This window comes from Oncorhynchus clarkii, chromosome 13 (genome assembly GCF_045791955.1).
Source record: "Oncorhynchus clarkii lewisi isolate Uvic-CL-2024 chromosome 13, UVic_Ocla_1.0, whole genome shotgun sequence".
Classification (NCBI taxonomy): domain Eukaryota; kingdom Metazoa; phylum Chordata; class Actinopteri; order Salmoniformes; family Salmonidae; genus Oncorhynchus; species Oncorhynchus clarkii.
Window position 1 is genome coordinate 46,710,407 of NC_092159.1, and position 20,885 is coordinate 46,731,291.

General features: G+C 44.6%; 2 protein-coding genes across 5 annotated transcripts in view; both read left to right on the plus strand.

Annotated features, from left to right (window-relative positions):
- The window catches only part of LOC139364905 (microtubule-associated serine/threonine-protein kinase 1-like), a 65,643-nt gene extending 56,236 nt beyond the window's left edge, over positions 1 to 9,407 (plus strand). Inside the window, exons 18-26 of the mRNA XM_071102125.1 lie at positions 305 to 414; positions 1,853 to 2,013; positions 2,185 to 2,453; positions 2,552 to 2,782; positions 2,993 to 3,222; positions 3,410 to 3,532; positions 5,016 to 5,152; positions 5,299 to 5,486; positions 5,608 to 9,407. Of these exons, the coding sequence (XP_070958226.1) occupies positions 305 to 414; positions 1,853 to 2,013; positions 2,185 to 2,453; positions 2,552 to 2,782; positions 2,993 to 3,222; positions 3,410 to 3,532; positions 5,016 to 5,152; positions 5,299 to 5,486; positions 5,608 to 7,268 (3,110 nt within the window). The 3' untranslated portion in view covers positions 7,269 to 9,407. The remainder of the gene's footprint in view (positions 1 to 304; positions 415 to 1,852; positions 2,014 to 2,184; positions 2,454 to 2,551; positions 2,783 to 2,992; positions 3,223 to 3,409; positions 3,533 to 5,015; positions 5,153 to 5,298; positions 5,487 to 5,607) is intronic.
- A 153-nt stretch (positions 9,408 to 9,560) lies between these two features.
- On the plus strand, positions 9,561 to 20,506 carry LOC139364906 (cysteine protease atg4da-like). Of its 4 annotated transcripts, none has more exons than XM_071102129.1 (11): positions 9,561 to 9,812; positions 11,410 to 11,649; positions 16,823 to 16,906; positions 17,110 to 17,283; positions 17,470 to 17,746; positions 17,845 to 17,912; positions 18,006 to 18,154; positions 18,262 to 18,340; positions 18,428 to 18,504; positions 18,769 to 18,888; positions 19,408 to 20,506. In XM_071102129.1, exons 2-11 carry the CDS (start codon positions 11,463 to 11,465, stop codon positions 19,591 to 19,593), a joined length of 1,401 nt encoding a protein of 466 aa, XP_070958230.1. In that variant the 5' UTR covers positions 9,561 to 9,812; positions 11,410 to 11,462; the 3' UTR covers positions 19,594 to 20,506. The 4 variants fall into 4 exon arrangements, with proteins under 4 accessions (XP_070958230.1, XP_070958228.1, XP_070958229.1 ...); XM_071102128.1 differs by having other exon boundaries at positions 9,595 to 9,822; XM_071102127.1 differs by having other exon boundaries at positions 18,262 to 18,504; positions 19,408 to 19,830.
- Positions 20,507 to 20,885: the final 379 nt, after the last annotated feature.

Genomic DNA, 20,885 nt, shown 5'->3' on the forward strand with positions numbered 1-20,885 from the left:
AATAACATTTGAATCTCTTATCAAAGAATCCAATAAATACATTTACTTAATAAAATGGTATTTCTCAAAAAGGTTTGCATATTGTCCTATACAATAATCTTTACTCTGTTCCTAAAAAAATAACTGCAGTTTGGTCGCAACCCCAACTTTGAATACCACTGGCATATGGGATAGAGATATGAACTAGCTGTGTTTGGAGCTTTGAGGCACTTGTCCATACTATTTGTGTGTGTGTGTGTGTGTGTGTGTGTGTGTGTGTGTGTGTGTGTGTGTGTGTGTGTGTCATGTCCTCTTCCGTCCCCAGCCCGCGCAGACCGCTACCACCACGTCCACTCTTATGATGAGGACGACACCAATGATGATGAACCTGTCGAGATCCGTCGTTTCTCCTCCTGCTCCCCTCGCTTCAGCAAGGTCAAACTCTACACTTACTCATCTTTAAACTTCAGTTAAACACAGTCTCAAATAGCCGACCTGTCCATTTTAATAGCCGGCCCACACTACACATTTCAGCAAATAAACGCCTGTTTGAAATAAACACTGGGTCTAAATGAATTGTTTACAATGTTTCCATGAATTACCATGAATTGTTTACAAGGTTTAATGTTTAATTTGTTACATTAAATAATTCAGTAATGACTCAAAAAAGTGATGGCAATCATCAGTTTTTATCGCCAGTAAGAAACTACTAGCCATTGGCTGCTAACAGCTGAGAACTGCTAGCCATTGGCTGCTAACAGATGAGAACTGCTAGCCATTGGCTGCTAACAGATGAGAACTGTTAGCCATTGGCTGTTAACAGCTGAGAACTGCTAGCCATTGGCTGCTAACAGATGAGAACTACTAGCCTTTGGCTGCTAACAGATGAGAACTGCTAGCCATTGGCTGCTAACAGATGAGAACTGCTAGCCATTGGCTGCTAACAGATGAGAACTGCTAGCCATTGGCTGCTAACAGATGAGAACTGCTAGCCATTGGCTGCTAAAAGATGAGAACTGCTAGCTAACTGGCAAACCTCAGGAATACAGACCCCCCCCCCAGAAAGCAGCTGTTCGCTCTAGTGACGAAAGTAAGAACTGCAGAAAAAATGCAGATTCAACGAGAACAATTATTCTGTCAAGGGTGGGGGTTTTTATAAATTTTTATTAGAGGCATACTAAGACAAAATAAACGTGGCACAGTGTGTAAATGATAGCACATTAGTGCAGGAAATTAAGATATTGATTCAAATACTGGAAGTGAATTCAGGAATTAAACAATTAACTATGCAAGTGAGCAAACGCTGTGTGCTTTAAGCAAATAGACACCTGACTCAAATAGAAGCCAGTGTCTAATAAGCACATGTTGTGTTTAGTGATTCAAGCAAATAAATGCCTGGGCTATTAATTGATGTTCACGTAAAACCTATATTTTGGCCTAATTAGTTCTTCTGTCTCACCTCCCTTCTCCAACACACCTTGCTGATTGAGATTAACTTGATGCCCCTCATTGTATAGGTTCAGTGGCACAATTATCTTTCACAGATTAGTCAAGAAGGGGAGATCTGAGCAGAAAGAGACATACGCCTGAGGCATGTGTGTCAATAATAACGTCTGAGCCAAGTGACTTAATGTGACTATCACACATGGTAGACTAAGTCATGAAATAACCTATTTTGTAACCTTGGATTTTATTGACACACATGCCTCAGGCGTATGTCTCTTTCTGCTCAGATCTCCCCTTCTTGACTAATCTGTGAAAGCTAATTGTGCCCCTGAACCTATTGTAAAAGAAAGAATCATGGGAAAATTTGTAATTTTTCCCTCTGTGGGTTCTGAAAGCTTATTGGTCCTCTCTCTGTTGGGAACTACAGGTGTACAGCAGCATGGAGCACCTGTCCCAGCTGGAGCACAAGCCCCCGACGGTGACCCGGCGGGAGCACAAGGGCCCCAGGGAGGACCGGGCGGCCAAGAGAGAGAGCCTGGGCAGCCTGACCTTGAGAGACAAGAGCTGGAGGACAGGATCACCTGAGATGTGAGTATGACCACTACTGTACTCTGACTAATACTAGTACCCTCTTACCTTGCATAACAAGTTGGAAATGTGACATTGTTGGTCCTCATTTTCAAGGCTCTCATTACCATTACTCATTGTTTGTTTTCATAAATACAATAAATCTATTCTGTGCTGTGTTGTTGTGTGTAGGAAGCGACTGTCATGCTCAGAGTCATCCTTCACTGAGAGTGACTCCAGTCCTCCATCTGGGGCCCGGCGACGCTTTTCTGCCCTCATGGACACTCACCGCTTCGCCTCCCCACTAGAGGATCCTGAGCTGCCAGTGCCCACCAGGCAGCCCCCAGTCAAGGCCAGGGGCACCTCTCTGGAGGGGGCCATGGGCACCACATCCGTGGGCACCACATCCAGCCAGGGGGATTTTAGGAAGGAAAGGGAGGGCAATGGGTTGACTGCTGGAGGTGAGGGCATTTGGCATTAGATAATGGATGAATCCTGGCTTGACATACACTTTGATACCTACATGATATTATTCCTCCATCTTTCTGCTCTGCTCCAGACAAGCTGCTGAGGCCAGCTGATGTACCAATGGGAGTCATCCCCAGCCCCAACAGTACTGTGACTGCTGGGGCAACAGAGCCCCAGGGGTCCCGGGCTACCAACGAGCTGGTCCTGAGGAGGGTCCGCCACAGCCAGCTCTCAGCTGAGGGAGAGAAGCGCAACTCGCGACCCGTGACCAAGGTCATCAAGTCTGCCTCCACCACAGCCCTGTCTGTCATCATACCTACAGGTGAGGAGCTGGAAGGCAAGGGAGTGTGAGAAGAACAGGGCTGTCTGTTGCTAATGACAATATTAATGTTAAACTGTTAAAACGGTTAACTGGGCTTGTTATGGAAAATTGTACATTTCTTAAAAACTATCTATTGCTTTGACCTTCAATTGACTTATTCAGATGGTTTTTCTCACACTTTATTCCTGTGATTCCCTCCCCCCTCCTCAGTGGAGCAGCATGGTACGTCCCCCCTGGCCAGCCCCATGTCTCCTCGATCCATCTCCTCCGACCTGTCGTCTCGTGACTCCTCCCCCAGCCGAGACTACTCGCCCACGGTCAACGTGCTGCGTTCTCCCATCACCATCCACCGCTCTGGGAAGAAGTACGGTTTCACCCTCCGAGCCATTCGAGTCTACATGGGAGACAGTGATGTCTACAGCGTACACCACGTGGTCTGGGTGAGACAGCGATAGAGATGATATGTTCTGTATTCGTTTCCATGGACAAAGTAGTGTTAAGTAGACATCACTCTATTGAAGAAGTTCTGTATCATAACAAAGCATCGCTACAATTTGTAGTGGAAAAACAGACTTGTCCAATAGCATGATGACTTGTTTGATTGATGTTGATCTGCTTCAATCACAGCATGTGGAGGACGGAGGCCCTGCCCAGGAGGCGGGACTCTGCGCTGGTGACCTCATCGCTCATGTGAACGGGGAGTCTGTCCACGGGCTGGTGCACACTGAGGTGGTGGAGCTCATTCTGAAGGTGAGAGGAAAGGAAAGAAACAACAGGTGTTTTTTTCTACAGTATAGAATACAGGTGAAGCCTATCATACACTGTGTGCACAATTATTAGGCAAGTGAGTATTCTGATCTTATCATTATTTCTATGCACATTTTCCAACTCCAAACCATATAAACTTGAATACTTATTGGATTGAACCATTTTCAGGTGGTATGTATTTGTGTAATGAGGGAGGGTGTGGTGAAAGTGAATAACACCTTATGTCAAGGTGTGCATAATTACCAGGCAGCTTCACCGGACAATCAAACGTTTTGTTGCGAACAGTCAACTGGGGCGCATAAAACACATGGAGAAGAAAAGGTGCAAATTAACTGCAAAAGACTGGAGAATAATTAAATGTCAAGCTACCAATAACCCATTATCCTCCAGTGCCACCATAATCCAGAACTGCAACCTACCTGGAGTGTTCAGAAGTACAAGGTGTCAAGTGCTCAGAGACATGGCCAAGGTCAAGAAGGCTGAAACACGACCACCACTGAATAAGATTAAACAGTTGAAGCATCAAGATTGGGCAAAGAAACACCTGAAGACAGATTTTTCTAAGGTTTTATGGACAGATGAAATGAGAGTGACTCTTGATGGTCCAGATGGATTGGCCCGTGGTTGGATCAATAATGGACACAGGGCACCACTTCGAGTCAGGCAAGGTGAAGGAGTGGTACTGGTATAGGCTGCTATCATTAAGGATGAGGTAGTTGGACCTTTTCGGGTTGAAGATGGACTGAAACTGGAAGATACTTTCTTCAAGCAGTGGTACAGGAAGACGTCCTCAGCATTCAATAAGGCCAGGATCTTTATGCGGGACAATGCTCCATCACATGCATCCAAGTACTCCACTGCTTGGCTAGCCAGCAAAGGCCTCAACGATGCCCAAATAGTGACCTGGCCCCCTTCCTCACCTGACTTAAATCCTATTGAGAACTTGTGGGTCCTTCCCAAACGTGAGATTTACAGTGAGGGAAGACAATATACCTTTTTGAACTGCATTTGGGAGGCTGTAGTTGCTGCTTCAGCGAAAGTTGATCGAGAACAGATCAAGAAACTGACAGACTCCATGGATGAAGGCTCAAGGCAGTTATTGAAAAGAAGGGTGGCTGTATTGGTCACTGAATATTTTTGAAAGGCCAAAAATGTTATTTAATTGTCATTTTGTGTTACTTATTTGTTACACTTACTCTACAAATTGAGAGTAAAAAGTGAGTTGGGAGAAATTATTTTTGTAACGTAGTTGCCTAATAATTGTGCACACTTATATATTCCCATGAGAAAGACAAAACTCCCTATTCCTTTGTTAAATATTCAGGTTTGAGATTCAATAACATTTTGGATTGACTGAGAGCATTGTGTTTGTTCAACAATAAAATTAATCCTGAGGAATACAATTTGCCTAATAATTGTGCAAGCAGTGTATACTGTACTTTTTTTGTTTCCGTTGTTTCTCCAGAGTGGAAACAATGTGATGGTGACCACCACCCCCTTTGAAAACACCTCCATCAAGATTGGTCCTGCCCGCAAGTCCAGCTACAAGTCCAAGATGGCACGGCGCAACAAGAAGACAGGGGCTAAGGAGGGACAAGAAAGGTACAAGTGGGTTTCTCTGCACAGCAGATGCTGCACTATGATTTCAGATGAGCGCTCTAGAAAATCAATGTCATTGACTCTGTTTTTCTAACTCTCTCTCTCTCCTCTCATCCTCCCACCTCTCTCTTTTCACTTCTCACTCGCAGTAAGAAGCGCAGCTCGTTGTTCAGGAAAATCACTAAGCAGTCGAACCTGCTCCACACCAGCCGCAGCCTGTCCTCTCTGAACCGCTCTCTGTCATCAGGGGACAGCCTCCCAGGCTCCCCCACCCACAACCTCTCTGCCCGCTCCCCCACACAGAGCTACCGCTCCACCCCCGACTCCACCTACCTGGGTCAGTATGAAAGGCATTACTCTACCTACATTACTGTACAGCACTCCTCTTAGCATCTGCACCCTCACATAACAAAATAATAGTTTGAATGATTGCTATATGTCTCCTCTTCACTCCTCAGGCAACACTTCTCAGAGCAGTTCTCCAGTCTCCAGCACCCCTAACTCTCCGGCTGCCTCCCAGCACATGAGACCCAGCTCCCTGCACGGCCTCTCCCCCAAGCTGCACCGCCAGTACCGCTCAGCCCGCTGCAAGTCAGCTGGCAACATCCCCCTGTCCCCCCTGGCCCACACACCCTCCCCCACCACCTCCTCTCCCCCACCCCTGTCTGGCCACACAGTGGGTAGCTCCAACACCACTCAGGCCTTCCCAGCAAAGCTCCACTCCTCTCCCCCTGTGGCCCGTCCCAGGCCCAAAAGCGCAGAGCCCCCCCGCTCACCTTTGCTACAGCGGGTTCAGTCGTCAGAGAAACTGGGTGCAACCCTCCTACCCTCCTTTTCATCTTCGTCTTCAGCTTCCTCACCCCTTGCAGGAGGGGTGTCAATGCGTAAGCACAGCCTGGAGGTGTCACATGGGGACTACAGGAGGGAGTCTTTCCACTGCGAGCACAGCCTGCAGAGTCTGCTGGAGATGGAGGGAGAGAACGGGCCCGTTCCCCCCTCTCCCTCATCTTCCTCCTCCCCTTCTCCCCCCACGGTTGGAGAGACAGGGTGCCTGAAGCCTGCGAGGAGGCTGGGGAGACAGGAGTCGCCCCTGAGCCGGGACACACCGCTGACAGGGAGGGAGAGAGCTGCCCAGACTACAGCATCTGACCCTCACACTGACAGCACACCTATTAAAGTAGAGCCCAAGACCGGCGCTAGTGCGACAGCTAAGATATTAACCCCTTGTGAGGCTCTGAAGAGAAAAGCTTCACCAGTACCAGGTGAGGCCCAGCCTAGCCCAGCCTCAACCCCCTCCACTCCAGGGGCCAAGTCCAGCCCAGCAGACAAACCTCTAAGCTCTAGTGCTCCAAGCTCTGAGACAGCCAGTGGTGGCCCTAAACCCACTTACAGGGCCCCAGTCCAGGCTACATCCCAGAGTCCGCTCTCCCAGGAGCGTAAGCACCAGGCTGTCCAGACAGACACCACCTCAGCAAGCAGAAGCCAGGAGAAGAGTGAGGAGAAAGGGAGTGTGAGTCCAGACAAAGTCACCACACAGAGGGCGGGAGCTACAGAGTTGGTCAAGGCAAGTAAAGACACACAGATGGGAGAGAGCGCTTTGAAAGGAGGGATGGGTGGCATTGACAAAGCCACTGAGACCAAGGTTAAAGGACCTGCTCCTTCAGTCCCAACCCAAGCACCAGCCCTGACCCCGGCCCCAGCCCCTCTTACCATAGGCCCAGTTCCTGCTTCAACAAAATCCAGAGCAGATAAGGTTTCTGTCCCGTTGAGCAGCTACCGAGGGGCCAAGGAGGAGAGGAGTCACCTGGAGGTGGTGGAGGAGAACCCTATGTCCCCCTCCTCCACCGCTGCCTCCCCCTGCTCCAGCAAGTCACACCCCATCTCCCCTGGTGACAAGCCAAGCTTTGTGACTCAGCTGACCAGTGTGGCCAAAAACGTGCTGGGGCCTATGAAGATGGGATCCCAGGAAGGGCCCAAGGGCGGTGAGGAGAAACGGGGAAGTTCAGAGGCTCCGTCTGGAGGTAGTCGACGGGGCGCTCAGGGGACATCTCCAAGTCCTACCGGCTCAGCTCAGCCTGAAAAGGCAAACACAAGGAATTCAGGTAAGCACCACTCCTGATCTGCAAGTGAGGAACAAACCTGGGATCTCCCGGAAAAGGCCTTTTGGACCAGAATATCATGCCACCATATCAGGCACCTACAGGGCACCCTCAAAAAAGGGACAAAAACATGTACGCCTAAAGAAACACACCAAATAGCTAGAAAATACAGACCTGTAGATAAAACAAGAATATGTGGAGGAATGTGCTTTAATGCTGTTCTCAAATGTGTGTGTGTATGTACTGTATGTGTAATGTATATAGTAAAAGCGTGTCTTCTTGCATGTTCCAAATTGTACATGAGAGATGAAAGAATATTTAAAGAGATGAGGAAAAAAATCTAACAGACCTGATGGTAGTGAACACTGTGAACATCATGTCAACAGCCCCCACATGTTCCCAATGTAAACAGCATGTCTATAGGCAGGCTCCTGTCACAGTCTGTCAACACGAAGAACATTACCCATGTCCGTCAACTCCGGTGCCATCTTTTCACTCAGTTAAAATACCTAAAGATAGCACCTTGTTCTTTTTCTCACACAGTACCTGGGAAATAGATTGAGAGAAGAATTGTTGCATTGGTGTAACATGCATTGGTGTAACACATTGAGATCTGTTTCTAACTGGACAAAGAAGATGACCTGCTTGCTAAATGTGGAACTTGGAATTGTATTGTGTAAGGAAGAGCTGAATTAATTTGTTTGTGTGTTTTAAGGGCTGAGTCCTGGTTGGATTTAGGTGGACTATCTGAACTTGCACAGGGACACTATTCAATGGGATTTTTAGGTATCTTCCTGTGTGTCCCCTACAATGTACCCATGAACGGATGTTAGGGAGGTAAAGGTTTGCAATAAGCCAAGCAAGCAGATATATTGTTCTCCGAATTGTCTGCATTGACTCAACCCACTGGGCACACACTGGTTGAAGTCAATGTTGTTTCCACGTAATTTCAATGAAATTACGTTGAACCAACATGGAATAGACATTGAATTGACATCTGTGCCCAGTGGGCATTGTGAAATGTGCAATTATTTAGGTTCTGAAATTAATACAGTGCTAATGAATTGAACTAAAGAAGAGGAACCCATATGTCTCTGCGTGTGAATTAAGTGTGGTCAGGTGATGAAATTGATACTATAGAATGGGAGTCTTGTTTGAGACTTACTCGTACTCTGGCAACGTAGGCTAGAACTCTCCCTTTTCAATGTATGCAAAATTAGCATTGTATAATGTAATGTGCGAATAAAAGTGCCAGTTTATTTGAGGGATATGTTGTTTACAGTGATGAGTAATGATATGCAAGTTCTATGTAGAATTCCTAGTGAGATCTGAGAGCCCACCGTAGACCTAGGCAGCACTTTCATCAGGGACGTAACTTAATATGTTCATGCCCATACCTGTATCAGACTGCCATCTTGTGGTCATCACACGACTGTCCTGAACATAGTATTTGAGGTCAAAATGTAATTTACACATAATCAGTTCACAATTGAATGACACAAGATTAGATTTTATCCGAGATATTACCCTCATATCTTCATGATTTTCTATTGTAACCACTGTTCCATTCATATAGCTACTAGAAACTTGTTTGTTTGTCTAAATACAATTTGAAAAAACTTTTGTTGTTTGTATTATGACCGATAAAGAGAGATAGATGTATGATACAGATACAGTGCTCCTAGGAAACGACAAACAGCTCATATTTAGATGAATGCTAGTTAAAAGCTTGTGTTTGTGTATGTGGGGGTGTGCGTGGAAATTGCACTTTATTTTGTGTCAAATGTATTTATTTATCTATTTATTACACTTTATTTATTGTATTTGATTATTTGTCAATTGCTCTCAAACGGTTTACTTGTGCATTGTTCTTTGAATTGTTATTTATGTCTCTAAATTGTAAGTCTACAAATGAGAGGATTTACCAAATCTGTGTGGTTGTCATATTTTGTGCAGTTATACTTCTGTCATTCCATGAGAGAGTTGCAATACACCATGGCCTCTGTCCATGTTGACTTATTTGAGAGTTTTGACTTTTTTATGACACTTCTCTCATTTCATTGTTGTCCATGTCATTTTATTCCCTAGGCACTGTTATGAAACCAATGCAAAAAAAAGCCTATAGAGTAATAAAATCCTTCAAGATAATCCTTAAATTACCATGTGCCTGTTTGTGTTCTTGTTGTGAGACATAACTTTGACAGACAACTTCTAAATGGATATCAACAGGGCCACGTTCAGCAAAACTTTGTCCAAACATGCAGACAGACATTTCAGGAGTAGAGCAATCTATATGTCAGAGAGGCATGTTTGTTTTACGTAGCATATACATGAACGTTCCAAAACGTTGCGTCATGCTGAACACGCCGCTGTGGAGGGAGTAAATCAATGGGGATAAAACGTTGGTCATTTATTGACCAATCACGATACCGATTGCCAAGTCGACAAACAGGAAGTTAGGCCGCTAGCTAATGATGGAATAACTTGTTCTTGAAAGTCATCTCTAATTCAGACGATTATTTCGTTGACAGTAGTTTGTAAGTGAAACATACAAGATGACATATGTAAGTAAAGGTAAGAGGACAAATTATAACCAACTATAAAGAGCTCAGGAAAAAAGAACAGCTAATGTTAGCTTGTTTACAGAATATAATAAAGACATGGACGTCGTTGGATAGCTAGATATCGTTAACCCGTTGTCAATTACCTATTAGCTCACTCACTAGCAAGTTTCCCTACATTGAGTTAGCTTAAGATTTGAAAGCAATATACAATATTTTTGTTAGCTATATTTTTACAATGCAACGTTAGATCACATTCAGCCAGCAAGAAGCTCGTCAGTGACAAATGAATGCCTACGTGCTTGCCATTGGCATTGTGTTGGAAAAACATGTTGACGATTCATCTGTAATGTTGAGACATGTAGTTACCTCAACCCTAGTCGTGTCAATAATGTTAGCTGGTTGTCAACACGAATTGTATTACTTACGTTAAACAATTCAGGTGCTGATTTATAACACAACGTGTATTGCCCGGGCAATACTTATTTTCCACCATAATTTGCAAATAATTTAATAAAAAATCCTTCAATGTGATTTTCTGGAAAAAAAAATCTCATTTTGTCTGTCATAGTTGAAGTGTACCTATGATGACAATTACAGGCCTCATCTTTTTTAAGTGGGAGAACTTGCTAAATACTTTTTGACTAAATACTTTTTTGCCCCACTGTATTTTTTTTGCCCCACACATTTGCCAAAATGTCTAAACCTGTTTTTGGTTTGTCGTTATGGGGTATTGTGTTTAGATTGAGGGGGGGGGGGGGGGACTATTTAATCTAGTTTAAAATAAGGCTGTAACGTAACAATGTGGAAAAAGTCAAGGGGTCTGAATAATTTTCGAATGCACTGTAGACTAGCCAGCTATAAAATCTTTCAATGTATATTAAACAGTTGGATACTTGCTACATGCGAAGGCATATGGAGCTCTACTGTGTGAGTAACTGCATTTTCAGTGTCTGCTGAAAAGAAAGTGCTGCTCCACAATTATTTGCCAGAAGATACTGACCCTACCATAACGATTGTTTAAACTGAGCTGCACTGGGGTCGGAACGCAATCAGGATTATAACCACAGCAGCCGTTATGGAAATGGCAAGTCGCATTGAACAACAAAGGAGCTGATTGGCTGACACTGCCATTTGAAAATGGCTACTGCTAGCTAGCATACGTTAGTAATAATACATATCCCATCCATACATTGAGATTTATATTCCGACCCCCACGCTGGCTTCCCATTGTCTTAATTTAATCATGATTGTGTTTCGACCCCAGTGGAGCTCAGTGTAAACAAGCCTAACGGTAGGGTTGGTATCTTCTAGCAACATTTATTATAGTCTATCTATTTGAAAGAAACCCATACATGTCTGAAATTCTTACTGTCATCACAAGCTTGTCACATGCCCTCAGTCTAACTCACTGAGGGGAATTATTAACATGTCATGCAGTTTAACTTACGTTTGTAGCTACTTCCTGGAGAGAAGACTTAGTATAAGCTACTACTATGATCTGTGCAGTCAATATCTCTCAGCTTACATCTGAGCTTTGCCCCTGATGGTAATCAAGGTTTCTTCTTGGCTGAATACTCAATGCTGTGTCCACTCTCAGGTTGATATGGCATTAGGAAACGACCTCCAGACAGTTGGACAAGCCCAGTAGTCATGAACCCCAGTTCTCCCTGTGAGGGCCAGAGCCCTGAGGGTGACCCTCCAGACGATTGGTTCCACCTTTCCACCATGTCTCTGGGAACTCAGGGCTCTGATGGAAGCCAGGATGACCCAGAGGAACCTGAGGAGAGAGGCAGACTCAAGTCCAAGCTGGTGTCAGCATGGAACAATGTCAAATATGGTATGTGTGCCTAAAACCGTTTTGACCTAAGTGACCAGTCACTTTAAAGGTGATTTTTTTTTATTTTACCAGGTAGGCCAGTTGAGAACAAGTTCTCATTTGCAACTGAGACCTGGCCAAGATAAAGAGAAGCAGTTAGACACATACAACAACACAGTAACACATGGAATAAACAAACATTTAATCAATAATACAGTAGAAAAAGTATATATACTGCATGTACAAATGAGGAAGGATAAGGGAGGTAAGGCAATACATAGGCCATGGTGGTGAAGTAATTACAATATAGCAATTAAACACTGGAATGGTAGAATGTGCAGAATATGAATGTGCAAGTAGAGATACTGGGGGTGCAAAGGAGCAAGATAAATAAATTAGAGGTCGATCGATTATGATTTTTTCAATGCCGATACCGATTATTCGGCTGATTTTATTTTAAAAAAAGTGTATTTGTAATAATGACAATTACAACAATACTGAATGAACACTTATTTTAACTTAATATAATATACTGTTAAAAAAAATAAAGGGAACACTAAAATAACACATCCTAGATCTGAATTAATGGAATATTCTTATTAAATACTTTTTTCTTTACATAGTTGAATGTGCTGACAACAAAATCACACACAAATTATCAATGGAAATCAAATTTATCAACCCATGGAGGTCTGGATTTGGAGTCACACTCAAAATTAAAGTGGAAAACCACACTACAGGCTGATCCAACTTTGATTTAATGTCCTTAAAACAAGTCAAAATTAGTCTGTGTGTGTGGCCTCCACGTGCCTGCATGACCTCCCTACAACACCTGGGCATGCTCCTGATGAGGTGGAGGATGGTCTCCTGAGGGATCTCCTCCCAGACCTAGACTAAAGCATCCGCCAACTCCTGGACAGTCTGTGGTGCAATGTGGCGTTGGTGGATGGAGTGAGACATGATGTCCCAGATGTGCTCAATTGGATTCAGGTCTGGGGAATGGACGGGCCAGTCCATAGCATCAATGCCTTCCTCTTGCAGGAACTGCTGACACACTCCAGCCACATGAGGTCTAGCATTGTCTTGCATTAGGAGGAACCCAAGGTCAACCGCACCAGCATATGGTTTCACAAGGGGTCTGAGGATCTCATCTCGGTACCTAATGGCAGTCAGGCTACCTCTGGCGAGCACATGGAGGGCTGTGCGGCCCCCAAAGAAATGCCACCCCACACCATGACTGACCCACCGCCAAACCGATCATGCTGGAGGATGTTGCAGGCAGCAGAACGTTCTCCAGGGCGTCTCCAGACTGTCACGTCTGTCACATGTGCTCAGTGTGAACCTGCTTTCATCTGTGAAGAACACAGGGCGCCAGTGGCGAATTTGCCAATCTTGGTGTTCTCTGGCAAATGCCAAACGTCCTGCACAGTGTTGGGCTGTAAGCACAACCCCCACCTGTGGACGTCGGGCCCTCATACCACCCTCATGGAGTCTGTTTCTGACCGTTTGAGCAGACACATGCACATTTGTGGCCTGTTGGAGGTCATTTTGCAGGGCTCTAGCAGTGCTCCTCCTTGCACAAAGGCGGAGGTAGCGGTCCTGCTGCTGGGTTGTTGCCCTCCTACGGCCTCCTCCACGTCTCCTGATGTACTGGCCTGTCTCCTGGTAGCGCCTCCATGCTCTGGACACTACGCTGACATGCACAGCAAACCTTCTTGCCACAGCTCGCATTGATGTGCCATCCTGGATGAGCTGCACTACCTGAGCCACTTGTGTGGTTGTAGACTCCGTCTCATGCTACCACTTGAGTGAAAGCACCGCCAGCATTCAAAAGTGACCAAAACATGAGCCAGGAAGCATAGGAACTGAGAAGTGGTCTGTGGTCACCACCTGCAGAACCACTCCTTTATTGGGGGTGTCTTGCTAAATGCCTATAATTTCCACCTGTTGTCTATTCCATTTGCACAACAGCATGTGAAATTTATTGTCAATCAGTGTTGCTTCCTAAATGGACAGTTTGATTTCACAGAAGTGTGATTGACTTGGAGTTACATTGTGTTGTTTAAGTGTTCCCTTTATTTTTTTGAGCAGTGTACATCAATAAAATCAATTTAGCCTCAAATAAATAATGAAACATGTTCAATTTGGTTTAAATAATGCAAAAACAAAGTGTTGGAGAAGAAAGCAAAAGTGCAATATGTGCCATGTAAGAAAGCTAACGTTTAAGTTCCTTGCTCAGAAAATGAGAACATATGAAAGCTGGTGGTTCCTTTCTGGTGGTTCCAGTCTTCAATATTCCCAGGTAAGAAGTTTTAGGTTGTAGTTATTATAGGAATATTTCTCTCTCTACCATTTGTATTTCATATACCTTTGACTATTGGATGTTCTTTTAGGCACTTTAGTATGCCAGTGTAACCGTATAGCTTCCGTACCTCTCCCCGCTCCTACCTGGGCTCGAACCAGGAACACAACGACAACAACCACCCTCATAGCAGCGTTACCCATTGCTCCACAAAAGCCGTGGCCCTTGCAGAGCAAGGGGAACAACTACTCCAAGTCGCAGAGCGAGTGACGTTTGAAACGCTATTAGCGCGCACCCTGCTAACTAGCTAGCCATTTCACATCACATCGTTACACCAGCCTAATCTCAGGAGTTGATAGGCTTGAAGTCATAAACAGCAGAGCTGCTGGCAAAATGCACGAAAGTGCTGTTTGAATGCATGCTTATGAGTCTGCTGGTGCCTATCGCTCAGTCAGTCTGCTCTATCAAATCATAGACTTAATTATAACATAACACACAGAAATGCGAGCCTTAGGTCATTAATATGATCGAATCCGAAAAACTATCAACTCGAAAACAAGACGTTTATTCTTTCAATGAAATACGGAACCGTTCCGTATTTTATCTAACGGGTGGCATCCATCAGTCTAAATATTCCTGTTACATTGCACAACCTTCAACGTTATGTCATAAATACGTACAATTCTGGCAAATTAGTTTGGAATGAGCCAAGCGGCCCAAACTGTTGTATATACCCTGACTCTGTGTGCAATGAACGCAAGAGAAGTGACACAATTTCACCTGGTTAATATTGCCTGCTAACCTGGAATTCATTTAGCTAAATATGCAGGTTTAAAAATATATACTTCTGTGTATTGATTTTAAGAAAGGCATTGGTGTTTATGGTTAGGTACACGTTGGAGCAACGACAGTCACTGCATCGATTATATGCAATGCAGGACACGCTAGATAAACTATCATCAACCATGTGTAGTTATAACTAGTGATTATGATTAAGTTTAATGCTAGCTAGCAACTTACCTTGGCTTCTTACTGCATTCGCGTAACAGGCGGGCTCCTCGTGAGGCAGGTGGTTAGAGCGTTGGACTAGTTAACCATAAGGTTGCAAGATTGAATCCCTGAGCTGACAAAATCTGTCGTTCTGCCCCTGAACAAGGCAGTTAACCCACTGTTCCTAGGTCGTCATTGAAAATAAGAATGTCTTAACTGACTTGCCTAGTTAAATAAAGATGAAATAAAGGTGTAGAAAAAATTTACAAATTGTCGTCAAATTACCGGCCATTCCGATTTTATCGTCGACCTCTAAAATAAATAAATACAGTATGGGGCTGAGGTAGTTGGATGGGCTACTTACAAATGGGCTATATACAAGTGCAGGGATATGTGAGCTGCTCTGACAGCTGGTGCTTAAAGCTAGTGAGGGAGATATGAGTCTCCAGCTTTAGTGATTTTTGCAGTTCGTTCCAGTCATTGGCAGCAGAGAACTGGAAGGAGAGGCGGCCAAAGGAAGAATTGGCTTTGTGGGTGACCAGTGAGCTATACCTGCTGGAGCGGGTGCTGCTATGGTGACCAGTGAGCTGAGATAAGGCACCAGTGGGTTTGGCGACGAGTATGAAGTGAGGGCCAGCCAACGAGAGCATACAGGTTGCAGTGGTGGGCACTATATGGGGCTTTGGTGACAAAATGGATGGCACTGTGATAGACTGCATCCAATTTGTTGAGTAGAGTGTTGGATGCTATTTTGTAAATATCGAGGATCGGTAGGATGGTCAGTTTTACGAGGGTATGTTTGGCAGCATGAGTGAAGGATGCTTTGTTGCGAAATAGGAAGCTGATTCTAGATTTAGATTGGATTTGGTTTAATGTGAGTCTGGAAGGAGAGTTTACAGTTTAACTAGACATCTAGGTATTTGTAGTTTCCACATATTCTAAGTCAGAACCGTCCAGAGTAGTGGTGCTGGGCGGGTGCGGGCAGCGATTGTTTGACGTGCATGCATTTTAAGAGCAGTTGGAGGCCACGGAAGGAGAGTTGTATGGCATTGAAGCTTATCTGGAAGTTAGTTAACACAGTGTCCAAAGTAGGGCCAGAGGTATACAGAATGGTGTCGTCTGCGTAAGCGGTGGATCAAAGAATCACCAGCAGAAAGAGCAACATCATTGATGTATACAGAGAAGAGAGTCGGCCCGAGAATTGAGCCCTGTGGCACCCCCATAGAGACTGTCAGAGGTCCGGACAACAGGCCCTCTGATTTGACACACTGAACTCTATAAGAGAAGTAGTTGGTGAACCAGGCGAGGCAATAATTTGAGAAACCAAGGCTGCTGAGTCTGCCAATAAGAATGTTGTGATTGACAGAGTCGAAAGCCTTAGCCAGGTCGATGAATACGGCTGTACAGTAATGTCTCTTATTGATGGCGGTTATGATGTCATTTAGGACCTTGAGTGTGGCTGAGGTGCACCCATGACCAGCTCTGAAACCAGATTGCATAGCGGAGAAGGTAAAGTGGGATTAGAAATGGTCGGTAATCTGTTTGTTGACTTGGCTTTCAAAGACCTTAGAAAGGCATGTTAGAATAGATATAGGTCTGTAGCAATTTGGGTCTAGAGTGTATCCCCCTTTGTAGAGGGGGATGACCATGGCAGCTTTCCAATCTATGGGAATCTCAGACGATACGAAAGAGAGGTTGAACAGGCTAGTAATAGGGGTTGCAACAATTTCAGCAGATAATCTTAGAGGGTCCAGATCGTCTATCCCGGCTGGTTTGTAGGGGTCCAGATTTTGCAGCTCTTTCAGAACATCAGCTATCTGGATTTGGGTGAAGGAGAAATGGGGGAGGCTTGGGCAAGTTATTGTTTGTCATTTTATAGTTTGCTTTCCTTTGCCCATCCAGGCTGGTCGTTCAAGTCAAAGGCCCGCTTCAGCAAGACCTCTCCTCTGACCATGCTTGGACAGTCTTATCTGCTCAGTCATGGAGGTGAGAGATGTTCTGTTGGTTGGGTAACTGCTCAGTTTGCCGGGAGGCCAGCTCTAGGAAGAGTCTTGGTTGTTCCAAACTTCTTCCATTTAAGAATGTGTTCTTGGGGACCTTCAATTAAAGACCCACACCTAACTGGTATGTAACTGGATTTGAGAAAATTGTATATATTCAAGGACAGTGTCTGTCCTTTATTTTGTCAGTGGAGAGAGAGTGCTTTCGCCGGGCCTTTGCCACTCTGCTGTGGCTGACGTACAGGCGGGGCTTCCCACAGCTGGATGGTTCCTCTCTGACCACAGACAGTGGGTGGGGCTGCATGCTGCGCAGTGGACAGATGCTCCTGGCACAGGGGCTGCTGCTACACCTGCTGCCGCCAGGTAAAATAAAAAACGCACTTGTACACGTGGGTCATACATACATACATGCATACATACATACATACATACATACAGGTACATACATACATACATGTTTCCAGCAGCATCTCAAAGTATCTCTTGAGTAACACACTACTACAGTTTATCACTACTTAGCCTTGTCCCTTGTCTCTCTATTGTTGCCAGGCTGGACCTGGCTCTCTGCCAACCATGTGTCCAAAGATGACATGGAGGTACAGGAGTCTCGCTCCTTGGGTCCAGAGGTGACTAAGAAGGGAAGGAGGAAGAGCATAGAGTCCTTCCTGGAGAGCCGGACTGAAGTTACTCACAGACGGGTGGTGTCCTGGTTTGGGGACCATCCCATCGCCCCGTTCGGGCTGCATCAGCTGGTGGAACAGGGCACAAGCTCAGGGAAGAAGGCAGGGGACTGGTACGGCCCCTCCATCGTAGCACACATTCTTCGGTGAGAACTTGGAAGCTAAACCTGCCCCCCACCCCCAGCCATCTGCATTCCATACAATACATCTTCCCTTAGTGATGTGGGCTGTCTGTTTGTTTTAGTAAGGCTGTTGACGCAGCATCAGCAGAGGTGTCCAATCTGACAGTGTATGTAGCACAGGACTGCACTGGTGAGTGTTCCCTTGTTATTTCATTCTCACTATTTGGCAGGGTGCCCATCAGACCATAGTAATAGGTTGTATCATTATGTGGTCCCTGTATAGTGTACATAGATGATGTGGTGAGGCTGTGTGAGAGACCTCTATCTGAGGGCTCCACAGGACCCAGTCCAGCCTGGAAGTCTGTCATCATCCTGGTCCCTGTGCGCCTGGGAGGAGAAGTCCTCAACACCACCTACATCAAATGTGTCAAAGTATGTGTCAAGTCAGAGTAACATGCTAGAGACATGCACACAGACACTGACAACCACAGAACACAGTGAGAGATTGGTAAACCATTCTTGTGTTTTTCTTTCCATAGAATCTCCTGAGGTTAGAATGCTGCATTGGAATCATTGGTGGCAAACCCAAGCACTCTCTGTTCTTCGTTGGGTACCAAGGTAGGTGTATGGTCTTCCTGTTGTCATTCTGTAATTTTTACAGTCCTTGTACCCTCACACTGACCATGCTCATGTCTCCTGTGCTAGATGAACAGCTGTTGTGCTTGGACCCCCACTACAGCCAGTCCACAGTGGATATTACACAGGATAACTTCCCCTTAAAGGTAATGGAAGGGGCGCTCTCTTCCTGTTTTGACTGTCTGTGTTGTTTGCAAACCCTATACATTATTCTATATCCATGACTCTAGACCAGGTCCTAGGCCAAGATTGCATCTCGGTCTAGCAGTGTAACACTAAGCCACTTACTTACCAACCTGTCTGTGCCTGTTGGCCACGCTTTCGTGATAAAAACTGTCTAGAAACTGGGCTACCCTGACGCCACCATCTCTCGCCTTAATGGGGCCTTCTCCTCTCCACTCCCCCTGCAGTCGTTTCACTGTAAGTGTCCCAGGAAGATCTCCTTCAGTCGCATGGATCCCAGCTGCACTATAGGCTTTTATGCCAAGAGCCAGAAGGAATTTGAGTTACTGTGCTCAGCTGTTAGCACGGTATGTGGGGCACACACACACACAGGCACTATTGCTGCTACTATTTATTATTTATCTAAGCTGTACTGTATATTATTTTTGTGTATATATTTCCAAACATAATTCCAAACATTAAAAAGGTTTTGTTACTACTTTGTATTACTTATTGTGTATTCTTTTTATAAATGGATATTGCACTGTTGAGGAAAGCTTGCAAGTAAGCATTTCACTGTACCGTTTATACCCTGTATCCTGTGAATGTGACCAACTTGATTTTATTTGTGGTGTCCATGTCAGGGGAATAGGCTGGCTATGGATTTGAACCCTGGCCAAGATGCTGTTTACTCTTGAGATCAAATATACCTATATGAAGAGTGTGCTGTATAACTGATGCAGATGTTTTAGTTGCAAGGAGCCAAGTACATTATTGCTTTTACAGTATGTTGTAATACAGTCATTGATTAATGGTTAAATCGAGATGACGGGAAATATAAGAGCTCCTAGAGTTGGTTCTCTCATTCATCTCTTTCTCTTCCCCAGGCTCTCTCATCATCAACAGAAAAGTACCCCATCTTCACCATTGCAGAGGGTCAGGGACAGGATGGGGGGCAGGAGGATGAGAGCGATGCACCCCCAAACTCTATCACCCACATCCTGACCAAGGACAAGGCGAGGCTGAGAAGGACCAATAACAGCAACAGCATGGATGAGTTTGTGTTATTGTGAATTAACGTAGCAGGTATAAAAGTTCTAAGCTAGGTTGAATTAGCTGTATCCCTGAAAACTGGAACATCTGGTTGTTGGCAACTCTGCTAAGGGTGCTGTGAACAGACTGACTGAATGTGGCCAGCAGGGAACATAATTCACATACCAACTCATACACACGGTTACTGAACTGAGCTTTATCAGTGGCAGCTACTGACGGGGCACATGCTCCAGCATTAGCCTTTATCCCCAACCTCCAAAGGCAATAACCAGGCTGGGTGAGGTGTTGCTGAATAGAACAGGCCAATGACACTATTCTTGTGTATTTATTTGTTTGAGCTAATTATTTGTTTTAAGGGGATGTGTTTATAAATGTAACAATGTTTTTAAATGAAGGTTTTTGTATAATTGTTTTTAATTTAAGGTTTTGATATTAGTATGGTTTTGAGGTTCTTACGTTAAATAACCTGCCTTCAACTTGGTTGTTTACTATTTTACATGAAGTCATGGGTGACTCTATGCCTGGCTGAAAGACACTAACTGACCCTATTTCATCATTGTGTAGATAGGCTGCTCATCCCATAGTCCTCTCCACTACATCCTTTTGTTGAACTACTTTGTCCAGCATTAGACTCTGAGCTGCTGTTTGACGTCATGTGACAGGATGTCTGCTCTGTGAATGGATTAGGAAATTGGATTCCTTAGACCTTGTGATGTGCACATGGAACCGGTGAAGGAATCAATTTGTCTTAGAGATGTTGGTTTTGTGGTTGAGTGGGGAGAGTATAAAATAATAATTTTTAAATTGCTATTAGCCAACATTCTGGGCAATATGGGGTTGCATTTGCCCTGTTGTTTTTGGAATGAATATTTTTTTACATGGAAAATGAGTGGCACAATGCATTCAATAAAAGCTCAGTAAAAATAAATAAAATCACTCAACTTCATCAGACTGATTTTAGTTTAGGCCATACAAATTTGAATTATGTTTAAAGGATACCCTACAGTGCTACTACATTGCTTGTTATTTGGGGTTTTAGGTAGGGTTTCTGTATAGCACTTTGTGACCTGCTGATGTAAAAAGGGCTTTATAAATACATTTGTTTGATAACTGAAGAGGGGTTTTTCCCCACCCAAAAAATCCCAACAATTTACTGAATTTGTATGATTATAGCTAAAATAATGTCCTTGATCTTCTAGTAAAAAGATCAGCCATAATCCGACAGGAAGTGGCGTAACTATGCCTCTTTTAGCTTCCCCAAGAGGCTAACGTCTCTTGATTAGGTCGCTAGGAGTTGAATTAAGGTCGTTAT